The following is a 27219-nucleotide window of genomic DNA, read 5'->3' on the forward strand; positions in this document are numbered from 1 at the left end:
TTTGGAAATATATTGGCAACTTGGCTCAACGTCATCCCATTGAGAAAGCTACAATGCCAAAGTTGCTTCCATACGTTGAGAAAGTTTGTTTCTTTATTGTTTTCCAGCCATAACCCAAAACATTGTTAGAGATCCTTTCATTTCACAACTTCCATGCAAAACAAAAGCTTGGCAGATGAACAACATCATTATTTCTTCAAGTTTATTTTATTAATAATCAAATTGATTTCATTTCACACTTTGTTTAACAAGTAGTAGCCTAGTCTCACCCATACGCATGATAGTGAAACAAAACAAGGCCATTTACTTGGTTAAGGGATTGTTAGCCAACTTGATGCAGAAAAACAATGATTTCCTTTGTAGTTTTTTTTTTTTTTTGAAAATTGATTTCCTTTGTAGTTGATTTCTGAGTTTTAAATAATCTTCATTCACATTGAGTGATTGCTTTATGTTGTCTCCATCCAATTATACTAAACTTCAAAAGTTTTGACAAATAGATAATATGTAAATAAAATTGATTGCAAATTGTCTTTTTTTTTTTAATTTAATTTTCTTTTTTAAAAAATGAGATTCAATGGTTAGAGGACATGAGCTCCTAGATGAAGTATAGATAATCAATAATTAATTAACCAAGTAGAGAAAATATATTTATATTGTTGAAATCTGATAACTTTATGATATAGGCTTCTTTTGTCACATTTTGATTATTAAAAATAGTTAATTGCTTGTAATTTTTAAGTAATTTTAGGCAGTTTTTATGCTTTTTGTTGTTAAGTTTAATTTTAGTAATTTTAGCTCATTTTTATGTTAAAAGTCCTAATTTGATCCATCACTGATTTAGTCTTTACTTTGAACGTGTGAATACAGCAAGGCAGCAGCAGGTAATGCTTTGCATTTTCCGGTACATCTGAATACAGCAAACAGAGATTTGCGCTTTATTCTATCAAAAGCTTATATCCATGAAAATTTAGAAAGAGAGAAGGGAGATCTGAATCTGTAAAAATTGACAGATTTGATCTTGCTTGAAGGATGAATTACTGTTTTTATATGTTTTCATTGCTGTGTTAATAAATTACTGTTTATATAAAATTATATTTATGGATCTCTACCTTATGTCAAGTTATATAAATTAAGCGTGTGATTGAGTATTATCTACCTTTCATGTTTTTTAAAAACAAAATATTGATAATTAAGTAGGAAATATTTCTAATGAATGCCATTGCAAAGTTGTAGTGACATTTATCGAAAAATTAATCTATTTTGGAAATGAGTAACTTCAATTTTATAACTTTTCTCAATTAATTAAAATTAAAACATTTATGATAGTTTCACTTGATACATTTTGAGATAAATCAATACCTTTTATAATAATATAAGGAAGAATATAAATACAGAAATGAAGCAACCCATATTTGATAGTAAATAACAAAGCAAACAATCACGTAGAACAAAAATACAAAAAGTTTCCATGATTTATCTTAACCTATAGTCATTGCTAGAGGGTTGACGAGATTTTAAGACAACTCTAACATTATCTAGTCGAAAAAGCAATGCTTTTGACAGATAATGTAATAAAAAATATAAATGCGAAACCAAACCGAATTCGATAATAATTAGCAAGCGAGCAATCTAGTATAAAAAAACACACGAGAAATTACGTGGTTCGGCTTAATAGCCTACATCCACGGTCGAAGGGTGAAAGAGATTTTACTATGATGCAGAAGGTTACAGTAGCTGAAGCACCCAAATTTAGCGAATTGTAAATCCTAGAATACTATCCCAAAAGTCTTCTCCACATGTACATTGGGAAAGAACCTTTGTATTTAGGTCCTCTTAACAGTCTGGGTTAATTAAGTAAAGGCCTAAAGACTAGAATTGAAGCCACTGCTCAAAGACCTCCAAGAATTGCCAAGATGGAACCATTGACATTGATTTTTGAAAGAAGTGAAGGTGTTTTCCAACCAGCTAGCTTAGCTCTCCTGGCACTTCTCCCAATCACTCAAGCCACTACTTAGCTAATGTTGCTGAACTCCATTCACAAGTAACTAGTCAAGAAAACCATTGTTATAAAGAAGCATTGAGGATAAAGATATGCCGAAAAATAAGAGCACAAACTAAAGAAACTTTAACAAATAGAATCATGTATGCAATAGATAATGCTTTGAGAATACCTGCATTTCAAAAATGGCCAGAAGGGAGTTGGCGGGCAAGTCACTGGCGTCTCTTCTTTTTCTATGGAAAGCGAAAATCTTAAATGTTAGAGCAATGCAAAAATATTGGGGATTCTATAGACAGCACATTCCTCATATATAATAGAGCAATAAATGAAAAGCCAATTAACCTTGAATTCAAGATCGCTAGACCAAAGGCTCACTTCTTAGGAAGAAAAGGTGAAAAAGTTGCACGTTGTGCAGTCATCGTTATCTAAAAGGAAACCAGAGGTCAAGTTGTTCAATTAGTTTCATCAGTTAGCCTTTATTGAATTCAAAAAGTCAAAGCAAAATTTAAGTCTCACATAAAATTGCCATCAAACTATAACATAGTGATGATGCTATTGAGAGTAAAGCTTCCGATCCATCGATTCTAGTACTGTACTTCACAATGCCATTGGCAAGTTGAAATCCGTATGTACTCTCTCAAACTATCAGAAAAAGTCCATAATCCCTATAAAGACATGCAAAAAGAAGTATGAAGTTAGGTGTTAATAGATTTCTTATAGAAAGCAAATGAAATTGGTAAGACAAACTGAATAAGTGGTAAATTTTACCAATAGAAATTGCTCTTGGTTTCAATTCAACAACTGTCTGCTCTGGAAGGAAATTAGCAAGATGAAATCATCCTGCTTCAAAGAATGAAAACATGTCATCATCGCATTATAAACACAAGCAAAAAAGAAAGAACTCATGTTAATATATTCTTTACAAAGCAAGTGCCTACATCAAGAAGAAGAGGCAGAAACATTACCTATAGCATTATCTCCGCATCACAACAAATACGGCATGAAATGTACAAGCAGACTTTCACATTGGTTTATATTATTACTAGCTTTCAGCTCCGGAGTCTTGACTGGATGTAGGCACTCTAACAAACTTGCAGCTGTAAATTTTCATGGATACTCACTCTCACATCTCAGCTTATTTCACCAGTGATTCAATTATTTAGAATCTCTGTGATAGAAGCAATCTGCCTTGCAATCCATTTCCATTTAATTTCTGTTTTGCTTCTGAAAAGATAGGACATAAACATCCAATGTTACATCCAATGTTGCCTCATTGTATAAGAGATGATTTTGCATTGATCAGTGCACAAAAACAGGGGAAGTGAAACAACCGACAATAATCTGTCCATAACTCCATTTCATGCTAATGGTTTTTTTTTTTTTTTTGAAAAGATCTGATTTTATTGATGTTATCAGATCAAAAGTCTATGATCTAATCAGCTAAAGACTCTTTTTGGCATTCTAACTCTATTGATAAGATAACTGAACAATTACCCCAACATTGCACAAAAAGCTTTTGACAACCTTTTACAAGAAACCCAAACTTTTGGTCAACCTAAACAATATAAAAATAAAATGGATTAATTTTATGTTAGTAATATTTAACTTAACAAAAATAAAATTCAAAGTAAGAAAAGAAAAAAGAAATCAATATTTTTAGTCCACTTAGAAAGAAGTAGCAGAAAATGGATTAAATCCACTTTTGCATAGTCGACTTGGATTACATGCATACAACAAATTACGTATCATCCAAATCCAGCGAGAAAACAAAAAGAATTATCAAGTAAAGAGAGAAATATAAATAGAGGTGAAGAAAAATATGGTTACCTATATTGTATGATCATCATTGAATCTGTCGCCCATCAATTATAATAGAAGGGATGCGAGCAATGCGAGGCCACAGGATTCCAGTCTCCTTTTCACATCTTTCCGACAACTGGGGACATTCACTAATAGACAATACTTGCAAAGAGGTAAGGCCATCCATCCCTTCTGGCAAGTCTTGTAATTCAGGGCACTTACAAATCTTAAGTCTTTTAAGAGAAGCGATATTAGATATGCAGTTCAGCAAATCCCTCAGATTAAGGCAATTTTGAATATTCAATTCTTGTAAAGAGACAAGGCGATGCACCTTTACTCTTAATGAATGCAAATCAGGGCACCCCTGAATTAGAAGTGTTTTGGGAAAACTGAAATTGCGTATCCAATCTGGAGAATTCGGATTAGGGCAATTGTAAATCCACAATTGTTGGAAAGAGTTAAGGTGATGCATCCCTTCTTGCAAGTAGGGTAATTCAAGGCACTCGCAAATGCAAAGTTCTTTGAGGGAAGTGAGATTGGGTATCCAGTCTGGCAAAGCTCTCAAATTATGGCAGTACACAACATATAATTCTTGTAAAGATATAAGTCGATGCGTCCCTTCTGGCATGTACTGTAATTCAAGACACTTTTGAATTTGAAGTGTTCTAAGGGAAGTGAGATTGAGTATCCACTCCGGTAAAGCCCTCAGATTAGGACAATTTTTAATCCACAATTCTTGTAAAGAGGTGAGGCAGCTCATCTTTTGCAACAGCAGCGATTGCAATTTGGGGCAGTCTTTCAATGTCAAGTGTGCAAGAGAAGTGAGATTTTGTAGAAACTCTTTTGACAGAACTTTTAGATCATGAATTTTCTTAAGAGTCAAACCCTTCAAATTCGAGAGAGGAAGGCTTGTTGAAGGGTAAGAATGAGAAGGGCTCCCTGACGGTGACGATGACGATGACGATGGCAGTGATGATGATGATGATGATGATGATGCTTCTGATGTCACGCTAGCCTCGGTCATTTTCATTTTCAACTTCAATGTTTGTTGCAAAGGCCTTACACTAGTATCAATCAAAGTCAATTTTTGGTCAAGAGATGGAAACAATGGCATGGAGGTTAAGTTTGGGGAGTTCGAGATTTCTAACTCGGAAAGGCAAGGAAAGCAAGGCAGATCAGCGGTTGGTCCTTGGTTCTCTTTCCTAGTCCTCCACCATCCTTTGAGATTGGGGCAGTGTTTGATCTCAAGTTTCTTAAGCGATGGGAAGAATGATGTTCTTTGCGTGGAACAAGGCAAGGGAAAAGAATCTGCCACGTGTTCTAAAACATTGAACCTCTCAAGAGTAAGAAACTCAAGAGATGAAAGATGATCCAAGGGTGGCAGGTTTTTTAAAACATTGGAAAAGTTGAGAGAAAGAGACTTGAGAGATGAAAGATGATCCAAGGGTGGCAGATGTTGGCAATTCCAAAAATTGTATATTTCAAGTTCGACTAAATTAGTCAATGAAGATAGCCAACTCGAAAACCTTGCTCCTCCAAAATCGAATACCTTCAGCTCTTTCAAATTCGGGTGTGGCTCGAGAATATTTAACAGCAACTCATCCTTTTCACTTGCCACTCTTGCTGGAGAGGAAGGACTTGACCAGAAGAAAGGTTTCCAGTATAATTGCAAAGACTGAAGCCGTTTCTTTTTCTTTAAATTCGCCTCCTGAGATTCTAATTCCACATTCCTCACATTGTCCAAGTGTTCAATTCTTAAGCACTTTCCAAGGCCATTTAGGTCCCTCAACTCGTTCAACGTCGCTGCAATTGAGAAATTATCTTCAACACTATTCACAATAAATCTATCCAATCCTTGGAGCGAAGTCAATTCCCCTAACCCTTTTGGCAAGCAATTTAGTCCACCGCAACGACTGATATTAAGATATTCCAAACTAATCAATTGTCGGATATCTCTTGGTAACTCTTTAAGATTCTGGCAATCATTGAGCAATAGAGTTTGCAAATTATGCAATTTGGCTATTGCATCTGGGAGCACTTCCATGTCAAAATTACAAGAAAGGTCAAGGTATCTCAAGTGCTTCAATTCGCCAATTAAATTTGGTAAAATCCTAATGCCCATCCCACTCAAATTCAACATACGTAAACAATTGAACTTCAAAAAAGTTGCATTTCGAATGAATAAATCATTGGAAATGTGTGTTCGAAAAAACATAGTCCTTATCCCCTTAGTTTTCGACAAAGTGAAAGCAACCTCTTTGGAATTTTTTTCTAGTGACACATGACGGATTCCTTTTGGAATGCTTTCTTTTTCATCTTTCATCCAATGAAAACGACAACCTGCAACTGATAATGCAAGATCATGGATAAGATCATGCATTTTACAAAAAATATTCCCATCATCATCTTTCTCCTCCTCTTGAAAAAATGATCTTGACAACAATTCATTAAAGTATTCATCACCAATGTCTTGTATATTCTCATTTCCCTCCCGTAATTGAATGTAACCTTGCGCTCGCCATGAATGGATCAACTCATCTTTATATATCTCAGAGTCTTTTGAGAAAAGCGAACAAAAAGTGAAGCATCGTTTTAAATGACTTGGTAAGTGAGTGTAACTCAATCTTAATGCCGGCAAAAGACCATCATTTTCTTTAACTAACTTCCAAATTTCATCTTCTTGGACAGATGACCAGTAGTTTTCATCAGGTTTCTGTCTCATCAAACCTCCTAAACATTTGATAGCGAGAGGAACTCCTTTGCATTTTTGTGCAACAACCTTTCCAATTAGTCCAAGCTTTGGATCGATTTGACGTCCTTCAAATGCCACTTTCTCAAACAAATTCTGAGATTCTTCCTCATTAAGACCTTTTAAAAGGTAAGGATCATGGACCCCCATACTTGATGCAACTTTCATACTACGAGCTGTCACGAGAATTTTGCTTCCAGGAGCACCAAACACCAGATACTGTGAAAAATCATTCCACTTTGAAGTGTCTTCGTTCCATACATCATCCAACACAACTAAATATTTCTTCCCCTCTAAATTTTCTTCAAGTTTTCTTTGCACTTTATCTAGATCCAAGTCATCCACTTTGTCATCTACTAGAGATTTCAAGATTTTCTTAAAAATTATACAGACATTAAATTCTTCAGAAACACACACCCATATCCGTTTGAAGGAGTTTGCTACTCTTACATCGTTATACACAACCCGGGCAAGCGAGGTCTTCCCTAAACCTCCAAAGCCAACAATGGCAACAATATTGGAGTTGCTGTCACCATGATTTTGCTCCTTCAACAATGATTCAATAATGCTCTCCTTATCTTTCTCCCTCCCTATTATTAATTCCATTCTCACCTTTGGAGCGCTCTCCCTGTTATTGTCAGCTTTCTTATCCATTACTACAACTCTCGGATTCAAGTTAAACTTAGAAATATCTGCTGCAACAACGTCCAGCCTCTCTCTAATCTCCTTAACTCTGGGACCCATTTTAAGATGAAATGCTACAGGGTTCGAGGATGAAAAGAACTTACGTACCTGTCCCTGCTGACACACCTTCTGTTGCAGGATTGCATAGTCGAATTCGTCCAGTAAATCCTCTGCATCAAAGACAGCATCTTCCAACCGACTTATCCAGTTTTTCACGGCATGGTTGCTCTCCTGCTTCTCCTCAGCATCACGGAGGACAGCGTTTATGGTGCTGAGAGTCTCTTGAAGCTTCTCCAGATCCTTATTCAACCCGAAAGTCAAGCCAATTAGCTCTTGCCCAGCAAGCCACACCAACTTGGACAAGATGCTACTGACCACTCCGTATGGAATTGCTTCCGCCATGGATCTACAACTTGATTGAAATGAATCTAAGGCAGATAACAGGGAAATGCACGCAAACTTAACACAGTAATCAAAGACTTAGTGGACTTCACTTGATAAGCATGTCTGAATAAATCGAAATAAGTTTTTGATAAATTAAAATTATATATAGTATTCTAAATAATGAAACGGATGTTTTTAGTTCTAATATAATTTTACTATTTTCATTCAAAAAATAATTTTACTATTTATTTATTTTTTTTCCTTAGTCGTTCACCCATATTTAATTAATTATGATTTCACTTTTTTGAAATTTATTTCTCAAGTAATTTATAATTAATAGTAACTTTTTAAGAAATAAAAAAACAAATAGTTGTACAAAAGAGACTAAAAAATAAAACAAAAGAAACGATGAAAGGAATGTTAAGAATATTTTTAATTATTTTGGTAGTAAGAATATATTTTAATATATTTGGTAGGAATGTGCAATGCAAAATGCAAGGTGTGCGTTCATAATTAATCTTAGTCTTGGAAATCTATCTACTAGAAGATGTTTCGGATTGTGTGTTCAGAAGATAAAGGCCGAAAATTGAAGCACCAAAAGTGGGCTACCATTGCAATAATTCATATTTTTATTTGATTCTACCTCCATGATATTTCTCTAATTAGTTACTAACATTTCTTTAATATTTATTTTAAGAACTATACACGGTTAATACATCAAATATAAATATTTTTTCTAATTCAATTTCAAATCCTTTGTGAAAGATGCGGGCTCAAATCTTTTACCTTATGGAACTATTGGCCTCACCTTTTTCTTTTTTTTTTCTTTATAAAAAAATTAATCTTATCAACAAGTAATTTAATATCTCAAACTCTAAAATCTTAAATTATTAAAACATGTCATATATTTTAATTAACAATGACTTGAAACTTTCATAAAATAGCAATCTAATTAGTTTTAATTTCGAGGAGTAAAAAGTTTTACAAAGAGACAAAAACAATTACTAAATATTTGCAAAGTACTTTATTTTTGGGGCAATACCTTTACAAAAATGTGGATCACAAGAGAGCAGACTATTTACGGACCAACTTGGAAATTGAAGATATTGCAGATGTAGAAATTCTTGTCATTGGTCATATGTATATTAATTAGAAATATATGTTCATATTAAAGTAAAAGCATAGTATCATCATTCTATATAATTTCCCAAAATATCCATAAACATCGGTAAAAATGGAAAAATGTGAAAATTTATAATAGATTAAAAAATTGAGAATGAAAATTCAGCATATACTTTTGATATATTTTTACATATTTTAAAGTCATAACATTGGAATGATTTCATACTAAAATGCTACACATAATATATAATTAATTAATTTTATTTGCCAACGTAAAAAATAAGAAGTCAAATTCATGAATGATAAGAGAAATTGAGCACAAAAAAAAATTAAATATGGAGAATATAATATGTTTAACTGAAGGAATTACCTCACCGACTCCGGAGATCGGGAAACAAAAATTAAGGAAAGGAAAAGTAGCTAACAAGGATCAAACAAAAGTAATTCAAGAGAACTGTTTTTTTTTTTTTTTGTTGCAGAGTTAAACAACACACTACAGAGATGCTTTTGTTCTTTGAGTTAAAAGAAGAGGAAAAGTGAAGGAAAATAAAATTGAAGAGTAGGTTTGTCGAGGGGTTAAAGAAGAGCTCAAACAAATTCTTGGGACAGTGTAGCTTGTAGATGTGGAGATGATAGAAGAAGACGCTCAAATGGAAACTCTATGACGAGAAATTAATAAACAAATATTGGCAACTTGGGTCAAAGACATCCCATGTGAGTTTCCCAACTAATTAATAAACAAATATTGTTCTCTTTTCTATGTTTTGTCCTCATTTGGTAGTGGATGGAATCATTGTATTTTTTTTAATTATTCAACAAAAGTTGCAGCAACGACTTGGTTTTCTTCTTAGTCTCCCCTTTTTTTTTATTGTTATTTTCTTTTATTCAATAACAATGGGCCAAGCATCTTTTGCTTTATAAAAACCTGTTCTTAGTCCATTAAATGGACCAATTTGCTATCATTTTAAGCTCCTTTTTCTAGATACTTTCGCTTTAAATCTGCTTCAAATCCTAGTGACCAACTGAAATTACAGAGAAACAATTTCAGCAAAGACTTCTTTTCTTTGAAATCTGTTTCTATTTTCTTGTTCCAACTGTTCTTGTTCAATTTTAAATCCTCAGTGGAAGACAAAGGCCCCAATCTGACTCTACTTTTACTTTATAGTAATTGGACAGCAAGCAATTCACCACTATTAATAGAGACTGTATTCCCAGGGAAGAAGTATTTTGACTAGGTCTCTGTCTGATGCTCTGTTAAGGACCCAGGTTGGCTTTCCAGGAAGTGTTATGGCAAGAGGATGGGACTTGCGAGGACGCAAGTGTAAGACAAGGGACCAAACATATCATGGAGCTTCACTTGTTTCTTTTGAATAAATGGAATTCTATCTAATGCGAAATTGACCTGTGATGAGAGTTTGCTCCTAAATCATTGATAGTACAGAGCACTCTTATTTCTCTTCATCCCCAAATAGTTGCTCTTGTCAAGAAGCACCTTCAACTGCGATTATCTCTATTTTAGCAGAGCAACAATAACAATAAAGAGGTTACGTAAATGAGATTTTGAGGCAGGTCTTTATCATTATCTTGTCGAAAGAGCAATACCCTTGACAAATAACACAGTGAAAAATATAGATGCGAAATCAAACTGAATATGATGATAATTAGCAAGCAAACAATTCAAAATAATAAAAGACACAACAAATTACGTGGTTCAGCTTAATAACCTACATCCGCAATCAAAAGGTGGAATAGATTTTACTATGACGCGGGAAGATGAGGTTACAGTAGTTGCAGCACCCAAATATAGCAAATAATAAATCCTAAAACAGTATCCCAAAATCTGTTACATATACGTTATGAAAGAACCTTTGTATGACTTTTTGTTTTCACTTTGCCTTGAAAGGATAGAGGCTGACTATATCGTTTTGTCCACCGATTTCTTTTGTAATTGTACAATAAATGGCCAAAATCAGCTTTTTAATGCCATTAGAGTGTCTAACCTAATAGGCTTAAGACTTGTTATGGCATTGCTGATAGTGGAAGAGTAAACCATCAAATTTCAGAAAAAAAAAAACAGTTTTGTTTACGGAGATGTAATGGGTGAATTGTAAATTAATTACAAGATAGGAATAGAAAATATTCAGACCAGATGGCCTATTTTTGGTTCACAGGTGAACCGGTCTGTGATGTTCAAGTGTACAGATCAGGATGAATGTATGCTTGGGTTAGTCTTCTCTATGAAACTAAGGACTCACCCAAGCATTTTGTTCTCTCAAATGAGTAAAAGGTTTGTTAGTAAGAGTAGGCATAGAAAATTGAATAAACTTTGATGATTCTCTCTCAGATGTTCTGTTAAGGACCCTGCTTGTGTTTCCAAGAAGTGTTATGGCAAGAGGATGTAATTCTATAGGAAATTTTCCAACAAATCACAATTTCTCGTGGGACATGGAATCATGAGCACTTTTGAACTATTGGTTTTCTTCGTCATCTCTTTTTTACATGGTGTAGTGATGAGTGTTGATTCTTGGACTAGAAATGGATTTATTTATGGGGTTGAATAGAACATAACATCGCCATCTTTCATATTCAAACACTGTAAAATAAATTGAATACGCGTTTTGTTTTTACAAAAAATAAAAATAAAAGAAAGGAAGACAGATAAGCCCATTTGGATTTGGATGAATTGTGGTTATGATGATTTAGGACGTGCCACTAAGAAACCTGTACTCAGTCCATTAGATGGACCAATTTGCTATAATTTTAAGCTCCTTTTTATAGATACGTTAGCTCTAAATCTGCTTCAAATCCTAGTGACCAACAGAAATTACGGAGAAAAGTTTCAGCAAAGACTTCTTTTCTTTGAAATCTGTTTCTATTTTATTGTTCCAACTGTTCTTACTCAATTTTAAATCCTTAGTGGAAGACAAGGACCCAAATCTTACTCCACTACTTTTACTTTATACTAGTTGGACAGCGAGGCATTCACCACCATTAATAGAGACTGTATTCCCAGGGAAGAAGTATTTTGACCAAGTCTCTGTCAGATGCTCTGTTAAGGACCCTGGTTGGCTTTCCAGGAAGTGTTATGGCAAGAGGATGGGGCTTGCATGGACTTAAGTGTAAGACAAGGGACCAAACATCATTTAATTTCCATGGAGCTTCACTTGTTTCTTTTGAATAAATGAAATTCTAACGAATGCAAAACTGACCTTACGTGTTTGCTCCTAAATCAGTGACAGTACAGAGCACTATTATTTCTCTTAATCCCCAAATAGTTGCTCTAGTTTCGAAGCACCTTCAACTGTGATTATTTCTACTTTTGGTAGAGCAACACTAACAACAAGCCATGGCTGTTTTTGGCTTTGGCAGGGCAAGATATTCTAGCGACTTAAGAACAAGCTTCTGATCAGAAGATTTATTTAGAGAAGTCAGTTGTATTATTTAGCAACAATACAGGGGCAAGTGATGTCAAAAGGTATGTAGTATCATGGGAATCAATTAGGGACAATGGGGTGGAAATTATCTGGGCATGCCGTTGATGGGAAGAGGAACGAAAAAAACAAATTTTTGCTTATGTCAAAGAGAGGGTCCTGAAGCAACTGTCAAATTGGAAAAATAAACTTTCGTCAGTAGTAGATAAGGAGGTACTGATTAAATCAGGTGCACATGCCATTCCTTCATATGTGATGAGTCGCTTTAAGTAGCCAGATTCTGTTTGTCAAGATATTGATTTTGCAATTGCTAGATTTTGGTGGGGGTGATGAAAAAGATGGGAAGATTCCTTGGAAGAATTAAAACTCGATGTGCAAATTTAAATTTTCTGGTGGAATGGGTTTTTGAAATACACGAAATTTTAATCTTGCGATGCTTGCAAAATAGGGTTGGAGGCTACAAATGAAAAAACCCACTCTTGTGTACCAAGTATTAAAGGTAAGGTACTTTCCTAGGCATGAATTTGTTGATGCTCTAATTAGATCAAATCCAAGTTATAGTTAGAGAAGTATTAGTGAAAATTAGTTGGTAATCAAGAAAGGGTTGCTTTGGAGAGTTGGGGATATAACTGGTATCTTTGTTAAGAAAGATAGTTAGATTTCGTATAAGACACCAAGACCAACGTTAATGTGTTATGGTGATGTAACGGAGGTAATGTGAGCATGTGACTTGTTTGATTCAAGTACAACGTTGTGAGATGTAGAAAAAATTACTAGATATTTCCCACCATTTGAATGCAATCTGATTTTATCGATCCCAATTAGTAGGAGGCTTTTGAATGAAAAGCAAATATGATTTGATAATTGGCAGGGTGAGTACATAGTTAATCTGGCCACAGACTTCGTTGTTCTATAACAGGCAGTAATGATGAGGCAAACTCCTCAAACGATTTTTCGATAATATGAAAATAGATTTGGAATTTAAATATTTTTAGTAAAATACTCTTATTCGCTTGGAGAGCTATGAGAGGAATCCTTTCTTTCTACTCACGTTATTCTATGTAAATGGTATGTGAAAGTAAATATGTTTTGTAATTTTTGTAGTGATGATCTAGAAACTGATTTTTGCTGTCTATGCAATTGTTGGTATGCTCAAGTAGTGTAGTTGGGTTCGAGATGGGGATTTAAAGATATTGGGATCCAATTTCAAAATTTATTTCAATGGATTTGTTTCCTATGTAATCAAATCAATAAGGAGAATATTGAAGAAATTCTGTCTTTTTATGGGCAATATGGAAAGCCCGAAACTTATTGATCTTTACGAACAAGAAGATGGAACCAAGCTATGGGCTTGACTATGTGTTGGCAATATAGGGAGGCCAATTGTTCCGCACATAATACGCAACATAAAAATGCTAAGTTGTGGACACCTTGGAGTAGACAGCATGGTTTAAGGTTGAACACCAATGCTGCTTTATTTGTAAGAGATGGTGAAGCCATGATGGCCACGGGTTTTCTGGTTAAAAACTCTATTGGTGGCATGGTACTCATGCATGCAAAAAGAATGTTACATTACTCACGTGTTTATGATGCAGAATTGAAGGCTGTTACATGGGCAGTGATGGTGTGTCTAAAAAGTAATATTATGCTTGATTAGATAGTAGTCGACAACCTCTTGGTGGCTAGATGGATTTCATGTAAAAATTTCAAGGGGGCTTTGGGTTTATTAGTAAAGGATCGTGCTATTTTATTGCAAGAAATGGCGATGCAGATTGTGAAGCATGTGCATAGGAAAAGCAACATGGTGGCTCATATGGTAGTAAAGTTTGCTAAGGATATGCTAACAGATCAATCTATATGGAGGGATGCCTCTCTCACACCAAACTCGCTTATAGATTATGAGCTTAAAGATGCCTTGTTGATCAATTAATTAAAGAATGTGTGGGTTTAGATTTGGTTATTTGTAATGAATGATTAGCTTGGATACTCTTTTTTCCTTACCATGATTTTTATTTCCTTGGGTTTTTTCATGGTAAGGTTTTTAATGAGGCTTATTTTTCATACTTTATGCAATATTGTGGGTAGTAATTGCAATATATTATGTAAAGTCGCTCATAGTGTATTGATGTTACTGACCGCCCCGTATGGAACTAGTTCCACGGAAACTGTTGGAGGAGTCTTATGTGATTTTCAACTTGGTTGGAATGAATCCAAAGCAGATAACAGGGAAATGCAAGGAAACTTACCACGGTAATCAAAGACTTAAAGTCTATAAAGATAAATGTTGATAACATAGATGAATTAATTTCGTTTTGTTTTTATTGTTTATGAAATTTCTAGACATTGTAAATAAAGAAGAATACATGCGCAGTTGGTTCAATTAAAGGAGAGTTGAATTATTGGGTCCGTCACCAGCGACAAGACAGCTTAGGGGTAGACTTTGAATGAAGGTTGTTGAAAGAGTTAAATAAGAGAGGGGGCCATGGCAGTGGCATGCTCAGTTCCTGAGCTCCCCTTTTCTCTTGCTGTCCAAACATCAGCCTTAGATCCACCTTATAAATTTTTGAGAAAAAATTTATATTTGATTGTTAATATAAAAGATGTTCATTTAATGCAGGCCAATGGAAAATACAGCGTTCTTGCTGCCGATGAATTTTATCATATAGGATATTCTCAATTTTGACATAGAATTCTCAGCTGATTACTCTAAATGTACATGCTCCAGGAAGATTTGTATAGGCAAAAACACATCTTTTATCAACCAGCTTCAAGTAAAACTGTCGTGCTACCAACCATGGCATGGCATCAACTTTCTTTAAGTTGCTTATTGTGTTTCTGTTAGTAGCAATGGTCTCTGCTTGTGATCCAGATATCATATCAGATTTCTTAGCCCCTGCAAACTCTACAGCCCTTGATGGAAATTTCTTTACCTTCAACTTCGCGGTATATTCGATGCTGACTATTGACCGGATTCAAGGTTACAGAAACTAGCATGGCGGAGTTCCCTGCCTTTAATGGCCAAAGTGTTTCCTTTGCCAGTTTGGTGTACCTGCAGGCAACTTCAACCCACCTCTCATCGACCCTCGTTCTGCTGAGCTTCTCTCATCGTTGTTGATGGAAGCCTTGAGGTTCGTTTTGTTGACACAACCGGCAAGCTTTACACCCAAACTCTCCAGGTTGCGGATATCTTCGTGTTTCCTTAATGGAACATCCTTGACATTTGGCATTAACTTAACCATAGCTGTTTCTGGCTTTGGCAGTGCAAATGCAGGAACTGTTTCCATTCCATCTACTGTTTTGGCCACTAGCATTGATGATGATGTCCTAGCCAAAGGCTTTAAAACTGACGTTGCTACTATTCAGAAGATCAAGGCTGGCCTTGGAGCCAGGGCCAAGAATTGAAGCACCAAAGATAAATTGCAGAAAACGAAATGCAGTAATCATGTTGAGTTTCGTGAATAGCTTTATGTTGTTACAGCATGTTTTAGTAGAAATGAAATTGGTTTGAATCATCCAATAAACCTTGTGGAAAGGAAATCCTTGGCTTGCCTTGGTTTTCCTTTGTCTCTCTTTTGTTCTTGGTGTTCTGGTTTTATTATTTGAATAAGCAAGTATTTGACATCATTCAAGGAAACCATAGAAATTTTAAGCAGGGGAATCAGTTGCAAATTCTCTTCCGGTTAAGTTAATGCGAAATGTCAAGGATGTTCCCTTTGGCTGCAAAGAAATTGAAGATAAGGATAGCATTTTTGCCCACCATATATATGGACAGTGGCAGCCAAGCACTATTTCTGGTGGTTCAGGTTACTGTTTGCTAACTATGAATTGATTTCTCAGTTAAGAAACATACAGACAAAGGCTACTGACCGATGTTGATTTTCAAAAGGGTCCAAGAAATTGGATTGTAAACTTAATCCCCAAGAAAGTTTGTCCTTTTTCTAATAGGGACTGAGTTTTTATTATCTCTGAACGTTATGTTCTCAGCCATAGGCTTTCAGCAAAACATGGAGGACATGAAAGTATTAAACTCTACAGTTTCTTCAGTGGGATCAAAACACAAACCAGGGAACTCAAGGCAAGGGTAGGTTTTAGGTCTAAAAGATTCTAGCTCTATAATCCACACTTGAAGGCATTGTTTGATTTTCTTTCCAATAATCTTCATCCATGGCACTCTCTGCAGAGTCTGAAAACTTAAAATTCATGGAAAGAAAAAACTGAGAATTCATAACAAATTTATCCTTAATGCAAAAGGAACACAATTATATTTTGCTTCAGCTTGATGGTTCAATTTATTGAGGTAACTCCCCTTGGCAACAGAACAAGACCAACAAATGGAAATCCGAAAATTTAGAATGTTAATAGTTCATGATCCCCATCTCAGGCCTTGGGTGCAAGCCCTGCCTAGAGTTTCTGAATAGTGGCAACATCGGTTTTGAAAGACTTTGCCAAGATCTCATCGTCAATGCCTGTTACGAAGACAGTAGAAGGAACCGAGACAGTGCCAGCAGCTGCACTACCAAAGGCGGATATCGCAATGGCAAAGTCTTTCTCATCGCAGTTGAGCTGATAGTGCACTAATACCTTAGGGAACACAAACATGTCTCCAGCTTGAGCCTTTGTGTAAAGAGCTTGCTAGCAGTGTCAACGAACCCGACTTCCAGGGTCCCGTACGTAAGAAACAAAAGCTCCGCGGCTAGGGGATGGGTGTGCGGAGGGTTGACTGAACCTGCAGGGTACTGCAAAACAGCATAAGACACACTTTGTCCATTAAGGGCAGGGAATTCAGCCATGGTTGCTTTTGTTACTGTGAAATTTGTTGGTGGATCAGAGATAACGAGTGGCCTCATGCCTGTGTAGGTGAAAAGCTTTCCATCCAATTCAGTAGCATTCACTCCAGCTGGAACAACAAAATCAGAGATGATATCTGGATCCCCACATATTACCACTTGGGAAAAAGGGAAAGCAATTGCCAGAGCTAGGAAGAACTGTTGCTTGGCAGTCAAGGCCACGGCGGAAAAACCAGGATGGTAACAAATGAAATGCTTAAACAGTTGCTGCTATGACTTTCAGCAAAGTCTGCATATATACATATATACTTGATTTGCAAGCATTACACAAGACAATTCCTTTTGTATTGTCAAAGTTCACGACAAAGACAACAGTTCTCAACATGACGACTATAGGCTTAGGTGTTTTCTTGTCTATGCTCCAGGTTTTCTTTATTCGGAATTTAGCTTGGCTAATATCCATATATCCAGTCCTGATCCATCGAAGACAAATGCATCAAACACAACCCAATTGTTTTAGTAGGAAGGAGAAGACCTTGGAACCTTAAATGAAAGACAAATTAATGATATCTAATGAAGAACAAATACATATATATATACAAAACATAAATTTATATTATTGAATGTCCAATATGCACATGAATCATATTAAGTGAAATTTGTGGTAAAAATATTATTGAAATAAGTTAAATTTTTTGTAAAATGATGGAAATTTGTTCTTATTACTCAAAAATTTCCAACAATTAGTATTATGAATATTATTTCTCGTACACAAACAATTCAAACATGGAAAAATCTAATGAAATTAGTGATTTAATTAGACCATAATTGTTACAATTATGCATGGGGATTAAAACCATATTTAGTAATTATTCATGTTATTGACAATTACTTTGTGGTGAAAAAAAATTAAGTGGATAAATAACATTAAGGTATAATAATTCGAACCCAAAATCACTGGGAACAGAAATTTATTAAGATATGTGGCACTAAAATTAAATTCTGGCCTATCTTTGTTTGACACGTGTCCTTTTCTTGTTAGTTGGGCTTTTTTAATTTCTTTTTAGCCTTGCTTGGGTTTTTATTGGGCTGCTTATTGGGCCCCTAATGTTTCTCTTCGGGCAGACGGCACTGCAGAAACCGACGCGGTTAGGATAATCCACCGCCAACAAAAATCAGATAATATCCCCAAAAAATCCGGCGATCAGGAAGTGCGAAAAGGGAATCCGAAATGGCGAGTCGGTTACTGCTCAAAACTCTGTGAAACGACATCGTATTAGCTCCACCTCTCTTCCTTCCTCTCCAAATCCTCGGCGTCTAGATCCGTAATTATTTCTTTCGTTTTCCTTTACCAGAATTTTAATTAATAATTTGAAAAAAATTGAAAATTTTCTCTAATTTCGAATTTATTTTTCTTTAATTTAAAAGGCAAGTACTTTGGTCTTAGCCGAGCATGAAGGCGGCTCGATCAAGGCTCAGTCATTGAGCGCGGTGGTGGCCGCCAGCTCCATTGGTGACAAACAATTCCGTTTCCATGCTGTTGGCTGGCTCCGGTTCTTCCCTTCTAAAGGCCGCCGAGAGTGCCGCCACGTGTCACCCTTCTCTTTCTCAGGTAAATCGCACGTGAGGTTAGAATTGTATAAGTTGCCTTTTACTGATAATATTTCACTTATTTTCTGATTTATGTTATTAATTTTTGAATTTCTTGTTAGTTTTAGTAAATAAAAAATGCAAATAATTGGGGGTTTTTACTAATATTATTAAGACTGTTGTTTCATTGTAGGTTCTTGTAGCTGATTCTGATAAATTTGAACATCCTTTGGCTGAGCCATGGTCTAAGTTAGTCCAACTGGTTCAGCAGCAAGGAGGCTATTCTCATGTCATTGCTACTTCAGGTTCATTCGGGAAGAACATATTGCCTCGTGCCGCTGCCCTTTTGGATGTTTCTCCAGTTACTGATGTTGTTGAAATTATTGGATCCCATCAATTTGTCAGGTAAAATTTACTTTGTCATACTACCTCTGTACTTTGATGGATACTGTTTGTGTTGTATGTGAATTGTTGTTGCTTGTCATGCAAGTTGAGTTGATTGAGTTGTGTTGATACGCTTGAACTTTTAAAAACATGGGACGTTTATCAGAATGTCAAGTGATTAAAGTGTAGGCTATAGTATTTTTAGGTTCATTTGATTGTCTACTAGTTGTTTGCCAGTCAAGGGCCAAGAGGGGTCTTGGGTTTGAGCTTTATTGCAATGATTTAGGCCATCTAATAGTAATTCTAGTTTCTTTCAATCGTAGTTATAGTATGTGTTACTTGGTTCGATGTTTATGATCAATTTGTAACTTTAAAGCTTAAATTTTGCTGTTACTATGTTTGTTTCCTTTATGAAACTGTGTAGATTATAGGGGTAGGGACCATAGGAAAGTGACTCAAAATGATTATCATGTATTCTGCATAATCCTGCCTGTGGTAATGAATCATTAACGTGCCTCTTTGTTGAACTGATTTTGAAGTATACTATCTATGTAACAGGCCAATTTTTGCTGGAAATGCCCTTTGTACAGTTCGATATACTGGTTCCAGCCCATGTATGTTGACAATTAGATCCACCTCTTTTCCAGTGCCTCCAATCTCGGGTGATTTAAAATCTGATAGGGCTCCTATTTCTCAGGTTGATCTCTCAACCTTAGATGAAGGTCTGTTTACCTTTTCTTGATGCATAGATGTTCAAATTGGCTTGTCTCTGCCTTGAAAGTTATCTTTTCCCTTCCTGCTTCAGAGAAGAAAGGAACAAAAAAGAAGGCATTTGGATTCTTATAGTTTTCGCTGCATATTTCATGTGCCTGAGGAATTATAATGTTAACAAATTTTATCTTAAGAAAACTTTTGGGAATTCTAACTGATTAGTTTATCTGAGCTAATTTTGAGTGTGCAACTTGAGTCTATGCCATGTCTTGACCTTAAAGGTCATACTTTGATTGCAGATTCTATCGGTAAATCTAGATACATAAAGCTATTATCTGAGGATACAGAGCGCCCTGATTTGGGAAGTGCACGTATTGTGGTTACTGGGGGCCGAGCTTTAAAAAGTGCTGAGAACTTCAAACTGATAGAGAAGCTAGCAGAGAAACTTGGTGCAGCTGGTTAGCTTCAAGAACTCTACTATCCTGAACTTTTAAAATCCTCATTCTATTGTTGTCGTTGTCATGTCTTTCTTCGTATAGATGTCATTTTTGTAAGTGTTTTAAATTTTCATGATATTAAGGTTAGTGGTTCTTCTTTTTCTTGTCCTTTTTTTTTTTTTGGTGTAGTTGGTGCTACCCGTGCTGCTGTTGATGCTGGATTTGTTCCCAATGAACTACAGGTAAGATTCATATGGTTCTTTTTAACTTACAAGCATGTTATTATGTACTTTTTGATTGGTTCTGTCTTTAAGCCATTCAAGTGGAACATTGAAACTATTATTGTCATGCATTGCTTTGATGAGGAATTCTTGATATGTTGCCCCATTTCTCTCATTTCACCAACCAAGAACACACACACACCCACGCATGCATCTTATCAATTTGCTATTTGATGATGAAATGTAAAGATGCCAAGGTTTATAATCTTTCCTAGGATATATAATATGTATCTTAGTTTTTTCAAGAAAAATGCATTCACATTTGAAGGAGAATCAAAAACTGAAATAGCTCAAAAGATATTAAATTTGTAGTCCACATTACTATCTTAGATATGTTTTTCCTGCCTGATCTGATTTGTAAGACTTATCTTGTCAGGTTGGTCAAACCGGAAAAATTGTGGCCCCAGAACTATACTTGGCATTTGGGGTTTCAGGAGCGATTCAACACTTAGCAGGCATGAAAGATTCCAAGGTTATTGTTGCCGTTAACAAAGATGCAGATGCACCCATTTTCCAGGTAAAAATCCTCCCTTCCTATTATACACACATCCATCTGTCCTCCCCTCTCCCTCAGTTCTCTGTCTGTCACAGTAATGTGAATGCAAGCATACGTACGCAAAAAGGTGCATATATGACCATGTGTTTTTACAGACAAAGATGTGAAATGCTGATTGATTCTTGATGCATTCCATATTCTTACATCTGGTGCAGGTAGCTGATTATGGACTTGTGGGCGATCTTTTCGAAGTGATCCCGGACTTGTTAGAGAAGCTTCCTGAGAAAAAGTAGGCCTGTATACTTCAAGTCTCCTCATAGTCCTAAACATTGTTGAATGCTTGTTTGCATGAAAAATTTCAAATTGATTAGAAATAAAAATAATGATATGAAAATTCACTTCGAATAAACAGCCCTTTTTACCCTCAATATCAGTTGCTAGTTTCCGGTGAGCGCAACTAATCAGATGTCTGTTTTAAGTCGAAAGTTCAATGGAAATCAATCTTGAAATGACCTAAACCTATGTCTCTGCCATGGAGGGGCAAAGAAAGTATTATGGTGCTGCATTTTACCAGTCTCGAATTGTCATCAAACCCAATGTTTGAAACTGGACTGAGCCCAATAGAAACTTCCTTTTGTTAAACAGGTCGATGATGCTAGAAATGGGATAGTTTGTGTTCTTGAATCACATGAATGCCTTCATTTCTGCGAGTACCTTTCTGTTTCAAGGGAGGGACATCGCTTTGAAACCAAGCATGCCTTTGGTTGTAAACTCTGAAGTTACTCTTTTATCTGTTCAATAGTACTAAAGCAATTAGCTTAATTGAAGGTACAATCACCCAAAATTATACCAAATACAATGGTTTTGATGTAATTTAGGATGTCAACGTAAGTTGGTATAAGAAAGGCCAAGAGATCTGCTATTGAAGAGAAGTGTCAAATTCACTTCTCAGTTCAAGCGCATCTCGTGTAGTGGTATCATAGTACCCTCCCACGGTACTGACCGGGGTTGGATTCCCCGGATGCGCATGTTTTTTCATTTTACTTTTACCTTCCAAGAGTAAGCTCATACCAAATAAGAGTGGGGTTTCACTTTTTATCTCATATCTGAAAACATTTCTAGAATTTGGATCAATACAAAAACTGCTCAAGAACAATGGAAATGACTTTGATTAGACTGGTTCTGCAAGCCAAGCGAAGGAATGGTATGTCAAAAATGGCAAATGGGAAAGGCAGAAACCCTTTTCAAGACCAATCAAGGTCAAAAGAAAAAACATGGATTGTATCTTTTCATATTCTTCTCCTTTGAGCATGTGGTTTTTGTCCCAATAGACATGTTCAAGTTCCACCAGGTAAATAAAACCTGCTTTTCTTAGAGTCTGACCAGAATGCTTGGATCCATATCTGTTTGCATCAACGCAAGCCACAAGAAAGTTGCATATTTTGGGGGGCATTGGTTTGGTCTTTGGCATATATCTTGTTACCTTTTTCAGTCCTTCCTCTTGCATGCAAACAGAATAAGAAGCCTTCAATTATTTGTGTTGTCAATTTTTTTTTCCCATTTTTAGAGAGGCAACACATATATCTAGTCTTTTTTGCTTGGATGGAATTTCTTTATGATACTTAATTGTCACTTTTACCATTATTTATATTTCTGAAATTACTAATTAACCCATCATTTAATCTAAAATTTCAAGTAATGATCGAATAGAATCGAATCCATAAGACATAAAAAGATACCCAAAATTAATGTTTTTTTCATTCATAAAGAAAATCCAAAAATAATGTTTTTTGATTCATAAAGAAAAGTAGTTAATTTTTTTAAAAGAATTTTTATTTTTTTCAAAGATGATGTATTACCTTCATATAATAACCTATTTAAAGATGTATTAGTTTGACTTAAAATGTGATGATGAAAGAAAGCACCTTTTGGAATAATTCTTTTGGTGACAAAAGCATTCCTGACAAACCCCCTCAGTATTTTGTATTTGGTGGCACATCTTGCTTTTGACATCTTCCTGGCCAGATTGAACAGGCAAGAAGTTGAAGGATGAGGCGGCTCGGGCTGGTTTTGCTTTTGCTTAAGCAAGAATGTTGCTTTCTAATAAAACTATGGAAATTACAACACTAACCATCAATCTCTTCAGATAAAATTTGTAAAAAAAAAATTTATAAACTTGAACAAACGTGCATTGTTGAAAAAAAATATTCGAATTTAATTTTTTAAATAAAAAAATATATGTACCTATCATTCAATAAAATGTTGGGGTGTATACAATTTATTTTAGTAATATTTTTATTGTTGGAGACGTAGTTCAAATGATAATTATAAGAAGAAAGGAACCAAGCTTTGGTTACATGGTGCAGCTTGACATCAGCTGACGTTTGGGAGGGTGGACGAGAGAGGCAGAACACTGCCTAACCACAGTCGAAATGGACTGTGGTACTGTTCTTTTAAGAAGGAAAATAAGAAAGAATTGGACCTAAAAAAGGAAAAAAATTTGATCACTTTTAAGGAAAGAACTCTTGCATGTTGTTATCTTGGAACTATTTACAGTCTCAAAATGGGAAATAATTGCTAACCTAGTTTGGGATTTAGTGGTATTTTGCAAAGCATATATAGTTGGAAAAAAATATTATTTGTTCTCCCTTTTTTCTCTTTGTGTTCAATTATGGTTTGGGAATGGCCCAAAGAAACTACATAAAGTGTAACTATGATTGGTCAACATTTTTCCTCTCATGGGCGACGATCAGGACCTTCATGTTGAATTATTTCTTTTGAGTTCTACATTAAAAGGGTATATGCTTTAATCTACACTTGCAAATGTTCCTCTTTTGCCTAACACAATTTTAAATTATATGGTCAACTATCAGCTATTGATTCAATGAATATCGATTTCAATTAAAAATTAAGAATTGAGATGCGCTTTTAATGTTGACAGAGCCTCGTGAAAAATTAAATTGTACTGAGAGTTATTTATCTTTTAATCACCTTTTAAGATAATCAAACTCATATGATGATCAATTGACAAAAATTAAAATACTATGCACAAAAAGTTTTTCTACCTTCTTGTAATTTGACTAGCCTTGAGATATCTCTTAGTGTTCTTCTAATTAACCTTGGTTATATTATCTCAATAAAAATCTCCATTTGCCTTTTTTAAAAAAATAGGCGGGTTGTTGTTACAAGTAGGAATTGAACTGTGTTGGAAGGGTAGGTATTCCCAAAATATTTTTACATTGTTTGACCTTTTCTTGATGTATGTCTTGATGTAAGGATATAGGTCATTAATGTTGACTTCCAGCTAGTTGGGATCAATCTGTCCTTTGGGTATTTTTTTCTATTGATCTCTCTGCCGGTTGTTAATCCTTTTCCACACATGAAACTGAAGAGGGCTTCCTTCTTCTGAACTTTTATCCGTTTTATGAACATAATTTTGCATACTTCAATTGTTGCAGGCAAGAAACAATGGCAGCTCTTAATTTTATCATCATGCACAACAGCATTCTTTTCATTGATGCACAGAGAGAGAGAGAGAGAGAGAGGGTGCTGTAATAGAATTGAAATCAACCTAGATAGTGTACTACCATAGACAAAGGAACTAAACAAAGACCCATTTTCTTTAGTTCAGTGCCATCATCTTCTCTTCCTATAAGACCCAACTCATCATTTCTTTCATCTATTTGTCCTGATGCACGGCCTTTTTCCTATAAAAAGAATTGCAAGAAAAGGCACCCTAGTTAGCATGTATACCATGAACCTGGCAAAAAAGAAAATTATATGGCCAGAATTAATCAAAACAAAGCTAATTGATTTCTTACCTGAGATATGTCCATCACATCTTTCTGCTTCAGGTTCTTATCAAAGTGGTTGATTAAGTTACAAACCTATCAAAAATGGTGCAATTTTATTAAGGAAAACAAGACGTTGACATTGATTTTTTTTTTTTTTAATAATGTTTGGAAAGAAACATAGGCTGACCTTGGGGCTATTTGCAGGAGAACTAGCTGTATCCTCCAAATCATCATCAACCAAACGTCCTTTATTGCCCTTCTTCTTCTTGAAACTCAACCTGTTACAGCTTTTACCTAAAGGAGCTCCGAAAACATGTCTTCCAGCAGCAGAACAAGCAGCATCAGAAACCAGAGATGAGCTTTGGTAATTGATATCAGAAGAAAAAGAGCTGTTTTCAACATCCACATCATTGTTATTATTTGAGAAATCTTCAAAATACATAGTCCAACTACTCTCCTCAGGAGATTCATCAGCTTCACAAAGAGAGACTGGTGATCTGCCCATAGAATTCATGGAACTCTCCATATTCTATGAAAACAATAAGAAGAAGAAGAAGAAGAAGAAGAAGAAGAAGAAGAGAGAAAGCTTATAGGACAATATTGAAGATCAGAAAAGAGAGAGAGCTGATGACTCCTGACGAACCCCCCTGAAAAACTATATTTATAGTAGAGAGAAAAACAATAGACAAGTTGAGAGAGTTTGGAATCTTGGTGGGTGTGGACCAAATGGAGAGTTGGGGAGGAGAGAAGTTACATTTGGCTGCAAAGGAGGAGTGAGATTTGACATTTGTGGCAGTAGATTAGATCTCTATGCACCAACAGAGATTTTGTTTTCAACTTACCTTTCCTCTAAGTGTGTTGAATCAGTCACTTAAGTCACATGGTCAGACTAGCCCTTTCAGTCATTTCTTTTACTTTTTCATCTCAAGAGATTTGGTTTGTTCATTTTCTCATTCATACATTTCATCAAAGCATCTGTTCATTTTGGCAATATTCTAATGATCTCTGATTAATTTTCATGTTAATTCCTTAGCTAGGAGAGATATAAGGTAAATTTAATCACTGTACTTTAATTTATTTTATTAAAATTTATCATTATACTTTTAATTTCATTAATTTATGAATAAAAAAATAACGAAATCAAAACTTTTAATAAATAAATTTTGTCAATTTCATTACTTTATGTTCAAAAATCGATGAAATTGAATACCTTTGATCTTAAATCTCTAAAATAGCCAGTCCCATTAAACCAAATCATCATGGTTAATTCATAATTCTTCCGTTCATCAATGGTTTCCTTTGAATTCTTGAAGTATTTGTCAGAAAAGGAAAGACTTTCTGTTGCTATACCTGAATAATTTGAAAATCTTTCTTCTTCTTCTTCTTCTTCTTCTTCTTCAGTCATCCGTTGAATTAGATATACATGCTCCCATCATTGAAGAGGAATATATGAGTTTCAGAATATTGACTTAAGCCAAGAACCCACCATTAAAATAATCCCATCAAAAGCACTTTCAGAAAGCTTAAAATAATGTTAGCCCATCGCTTTCACTGCCAAATTCTTTTGCCACCTCTTTGATTGGTTTTGGCTGACACTTATTGATGAATAATTATCTTATTTTCGGTTGCATTTGCATACGCAAATGTGCTCATCGTGAAACATATCAAATTAAATTTCTCATTTTTCTTTCGTCGAAATTAACTTTTCACGAAGTAAAATTTTATAGATATCGATATATACGAAAAGTCGATTCTCATATTGTCTTAGTTGTTTTACGAAATAAAAGAAAATTACCTTTTGTTATGTAGGATAATTAATAATTAAACAAAAGTAGTGATTTCATGTTAATTTTATCTTCTTTTTTTTTTTTCATGGATATGTGATAAGTTGATATTCATATTGTTTCAGTTATTTTATGAAATAAGAAAAAATTATCTCTCATTACGAAAGGCAACTGATAGTTAAACGAAAATGACGAATTCACGTCGTTTTTACCTCTTTTCTTGTGTTTCTGTTTCTATATCTCTTCTTCTAATATTTCATAACATTGAGGAGACAATTACTATAGTACTTAGTACTAGGAATAGAAAATTAGGGGGCCTTATCCGATGTCTTAACCTATCTTTTGCAAGTGCAATTATTAGGGTGATTAGATATTGGAATGCATCATTTCCTTGACCGAATCAATGAATTATTAGTAATACTCTACACTCGAGCGTTTGATTAAATGATTGCAGATATATGTATCTCTTACTCAAAAAGATAAGTTTGAATTGCTCTTTCTTCTAATAAAACATAAAAAAAAGGAAACTTTGTCAGTAATAACATATATGAGATTACAAGTTAATCATCGTTACATAAATAGAAGATTACCATGATTAATTTTCCTTCATAAGAATCAAAATCTGAAGAAATAATCCATAATTAATTGGTTAAGCTATCAAATAAAATCTTCATAAAAAAACAATTTCCATAAGAACACTTTCATGTGAGGGGACCAAGGGAAACCTCACATTGTCTTCATGGTGGGAGTCCATTGTAAAGGACATTTTGGAAGGTTTCTTTCACA

The 27219-nt window shown here is 35.0% G+C and overlaps 3 protein-coding genes and 2 pseudogenes across 4 annotated transcripts; 2 read left to right on the forward strand and 3 right to left on the reverse strand.

The window, feature by feature from the left end:
• Positions 1-1690: 1690 nt before the first annotated feature.
• Positions 1691-9299, reverse strand: LOC110419649 (putative disease resistance protein RGA1). Of its 2 annotated transcripts, none has more exons than XM_021432750.2 (8): positions 9109-9299; positions 3827-7660; positions 2965-3223; positions 2768-2839; positions 2516-2641; positions 2342-2424; positions 2172-2232; positions 1691-2045 (listed from the first exon to the last, which is right to left on the reverse strand). In XM_021432750.2, exon 2 carries the CDS (start codon positions 7632-7634, stop codon positions 3843-3845), a length of 3792 nt encoding a protein of 1263 aa, XP_021288425.1. In that variant the 5' UTR covers positions 7635-7660; positions 9109-9299; the 3' UTR covers positions 1691-2045; positions 2172-2232; positions 2342-2424; positions 2516-2641; positions 2768-2839; positions 2965-3223; positions 3827-3842. The 2 variants fall into 2 exon arrangements, with proteins under 2 accessions (XP_021288425.1, XP_021288424.1); XM_021432749.2 differs by having other exon boundaries at positions 2516-2664.
• Positions 9300-14968: 5669 nt separating this feature from the next.
• Positions 14969-15571, forward strand: LOC110418877 (germin-like protein 9-3; annotated as a pseudogene).
• A 999-nt stretch (positions 15572-16570) lies between these two features.
• On the reverse strand, positions 16571-17341 carry LOC110418879 (germin-like protein 9-3; annotated as a pseudogene).
• ETFALPHA (electron transfer flavoprotein alpha) lies at positions 17340-21375 on the forward strand. Its single transcript, XM_089783943.1, is given in 9 exon segments — positions 17340-17381; positions 18385-18474; positions 18476-18568; positions 18740-18951; positions 19489-19652; positions 19941-20099; positions 20268-20320; positions 20736-20876; positions 21071-21375. Coding segments are annotated over 9 exon segments (1032 nt in total). The 3' UTR covers positions 21149-21375.
• A 2472-nt stretch (positions 21376-23847) lies between these two features.
• On the reverse strand, positions 23848-25730 carry LOC110419532 (vascular-related unknown protein 4-like). The gene is made up of 3 exons (XM_021432622.2): positions 24837-25730; positions 24677-24742; positions 23848-24562 (listed from the first exon to the last, which is right to left on the reverse strand). Exons 1-3 carry the CDS (start codon positions 25173-25175, stop codon positions 24422-24424), a joined length of 546 nt encoding a protein of 181 aa, XP_021288297.1. The 5' UTR covers positions 25176-25730; the 3' UTR covers positions 23848-24421.
• Positions 25731-27219: the final 1489 nt, after the last annotated feature.

This window comes from Theobroma umbraticum, unplaced genomic scaffold, assembly GCF_002168275.2.
Source record: "Theobroma umbraticum cultivar Fairchild unplaced genomic scaffold, ASM216827v3 scaffold_67.0, whole genome shotgun sequence".
Lineage (NCBI taxonomy): Eukaryota > Viridiplantae > Streptophyta > Magnoliopsida > Malvales > Malvaceae > Theobroma > Theobroma umbraticum.